General features: G+C 53.6%; 1 protein-coding gene across 2 annotated transcripts in view; it reads left to right on the top strand.

The window, feature by feature from the left end:
- Smim11a (small integral membrane protein 11A) overlaps positions 1-2648 on the top strand; it is a 10613-nt gene extending 7965 nt beyond the window's left edge. The window contains exons 3-5 of one of the 2 annotated variants that reach the window (XR_004514220.1): positions 500-677; positions 1021-1248; positions 2496-2648. Coding sequence is in view for 1 of the 2 variants with exons in the window: in XM_010611311.3 (XP_010609613.1) it covers positions 500-664 (165 nt within the window). In the remaining variant the exon portion in view is untranslated. The remainder of the gene's footprint in view (positions 1-499; positions 678-1020; positions 1249-2495) is intronic. The other variant, XM_010611311.3, reaches the window with a different exon arrangement.
- The last annotated feature ends 233 nt before the right edge of the window (positions 2649-2881 follow it).

Here is a 2881-nt window from a genome sequence, read left to right as displayed (position 1 = left end):
TTCTTTTTGTTCTCACCCCCCCCCCCCCCCCCCGTACTAGTGCTAATGAGTCTCTGGCACCAAGAGAAAATGGTCGTGTACTAAAAAGGGAAGTCTGCTCCAGCCTCTCTGAGCAGGGAAAGAGGTAGAAGCTCCGACAGATGCGGTGACCAGCCCAGGTCACACGCTGAGTGAGTGCCAGAAGCCACCCAGATGCAGCTCCTTTCACTGAGCCTCACATCTGCCCGGAAGCAGGGTGCTTGGCTCCTGGTCTGCAAATCTCGTGAAGCTGTGAAAGACCAGTTGTGATGTCTGCAGTTGATGGCCGATAAGGCTGAGCAGAGCTGCTGGTGACCAGGGACAGGGACCTCGTGTGCCTGGCCCCAAGTGCAGCCCCAGCAGCTACCTTCGTGCTTGTGACCTGAGTGGTGCTCAGGAAACATTTGTGGAATGAAGGAGCAGGAGAGAAACATGCTGCATCGCTGACAGGACATTCCAGTGCCTTCTTTTTTTTTTGAAGGTTCTCGATCAAGTGCCCCTGCTGCTGTATATCTTGGCGGCAAAAACACTGATCCTCTGCCTGGCATTTGCCGGAGTGAAAATGTACCAAAGGAAGAGACTGGAAGACAAACAGCAAAAACTGGAGGCCGAAAAGAAGAAGCAGTCTGAGAAGAAAGACAGCTGAAAGCAAATTGAAGGTTCTCAGGCTTTGCGAATGATCCGTCCGGGGGGTTGGGGCTGGCTGCGGAGCGGGTGAGAGCACACCTGTCCACAAGGTAGAGCTCTGGGCAGGGCCCTGCCTGCTGCTCAGCCGCAGTGCACAGTTTGAGGGCAGAGATCCCTGCAGGGTGGGTCTTTGGGCTCTGGGAGAGGCCCCTACTGCAGACCCCCGAGGTTGTGGGCAGGAGGAGGTGGGACTCACAGGCCATGTGAAGCCCCAAGGCTAAGGGCTCTGTCTGATACAGCACGTAACTCCCTTCTCCATCTGTCCTAACCCAGCCCTTATACGCTGCCTCCTGCCCACCCCCTGTGCTCCTGCAGGCTGTTCCTGAACCGCAGTGACTCTCAAGTCTTGGCCTAGATGTCCCTTCCCGGCAGTTTCCTCCTCGGGTATCTTGTAGCCAGTGCCTGTCCCAGTGCATACACAGGCCCAGAGCAGGCTGTGGGGTGCAAACCCTGGCACTCCAGGGAGCTGTTCCTCAGGCCCGGTTACACATGTAACATACTGGCGGTTTCCTTGGTTCCGGAGTGTCCATGTAATGTCTTCAGGTATCAGTGTGAATTCCCTGCTTCTCTAAACATGAGAGGATCCAGGCAGGGTGGGCAGGGACCCCAGATGGGTGGTTCTGAAACCCAGCTGAGGGTCAGGATTGTCTGGGGCGCTTGTGGAAACACGGCCTCCCAGGTTCCAGGCTCAGGAGAAGCTGACAGCACACAGCAGGGTCTGCGCTCCTGTTCTTTTCAGAGCACCTCAGGTGACTCTTAAACAGCCCCTGCTGCAGCGGCTTACTATAGACAGCTCAGGGCCCTTGGCCCCAAAGCTGCACGCTGGGGTCCTCTGCGTCCCGGAGGCTCACTGGAGGATGCATCGGGGCTGGGTGTTCTGCTGTGCGTGTCCCACCCTGCTGGCCACTCAGTCCTGACAGTCCCACGTGTGCCATGGTGAAGAACGGCTCACAGAGCAGTGGCCTAGAGAGAACCAAGAAAGGAACCCTGGTCTGACACGTGCAGCCTCGGTGCCCAGCCCTGAGCTGCAGCACCTGTGGGAACGCACAGAAGTGAGCTGGCAGGAGTTCTGTCATCCACCTGCCGCTGTGCGCTGCCCCTCGGTGCGCTGTGGGCCTTTGCCAGCCAAAAGTTACTGCCCTGGAATCTTGGCCTTCAAAAGATGTTTTAATAACTGAAACTCAGGAGTAGGTGCAGGGTGAGCAATTGAGGAGGGCAGGGAAGGCGGTTGTGGACTGGATTGATATTCCAGACAGAGCCATCCGTTTGCGAGTAAAACGGAGAAGCAGATGGGAGGATCGGCTGTGAGATCATGAATGCCTCTTCCTCCCCGCAGCTGTGCAGAGACAGGATCAGTGGTGTGAGGTGGCCTCTTACATAGCTAAGCTTAGAACCAACCACAGCAGTCCACCTTCCTCCTAGGGACCAGAGCCCTGCTTCACACAAAAATGATTTTCAGGTAGAAGGAAAATTGCGCATCTGGAAATACTTTTGTTAATAGACAAACTTGAGTGGTTGCCACTTGTTAGGTCTAAGTGCTCAAACGTAGGGTTAATGTTAAGCAAGTACATCATTGGCTACTATTTTTTGTTTTTGTTTTGTTTTTTGAGTCAGGGTCTCACTGTGTAGTTCAGGCTAGCCTTGAACTTACTGTGTAGCCCAGATGTGGGGATCCTCCTGCCTCAGCTTCCCAAGTGCTGGGATTACAGGTGTGCACCACCACACCCAGTCTATTTAGTACTACTATTTTGTCAGACTTTTCCAGCTATCTCTTTGGTTTTTCTTTCTAGATTTTGCCTTTAACATGTCAGCCTGGGTGGGCTCCAGCTGAGAAGAAAGAAGAAGGAATTACTGAATGATGTATCGGGATAAACTCCCAACCTGTAGCTTTAATTTAATGTGCATATTCATGTACTTTTTTAAAAAAACAGTATTTTGCTTAGTAAAATAAATATCTTTGTGAAAAAGTGTGTCTGTGATCCTTGGAGTAGGTTACAGTGTATGGGTGTCTGACTGCCTGCACACACACACACACACACACACACGCACGCACGCACCCTTCCCCAGCACTTCCTAGCAGAGGGTCGTAGGTCCTAAGGGCGCGTTCACTACCATGGACACAGCACCTGCTGCTGGGCTTGGGATCCGGGCAGCAGAAGCCTGGCCAGCTCGCCAT

Source organism: Fukomys damarensis, unplaced genomic scaffold (genome assembly GCF_012274545.1).
Source record: "Fukomys damarensis isolate Sample0158 unplaced genomic scaffold, DMR_v1.0_HiC HiC_scaffold_24, whole genome shotgun sequence".
Lineage (NCBI taxonomy): Eukaryota > Metazoa > Chordata > Mammalia > Rodentia > Bathyergidae > Fukomys > Fukomys damarensis.
This window is presented reverse-complemented; position numbering and strand designations above follow the sequence as displayed.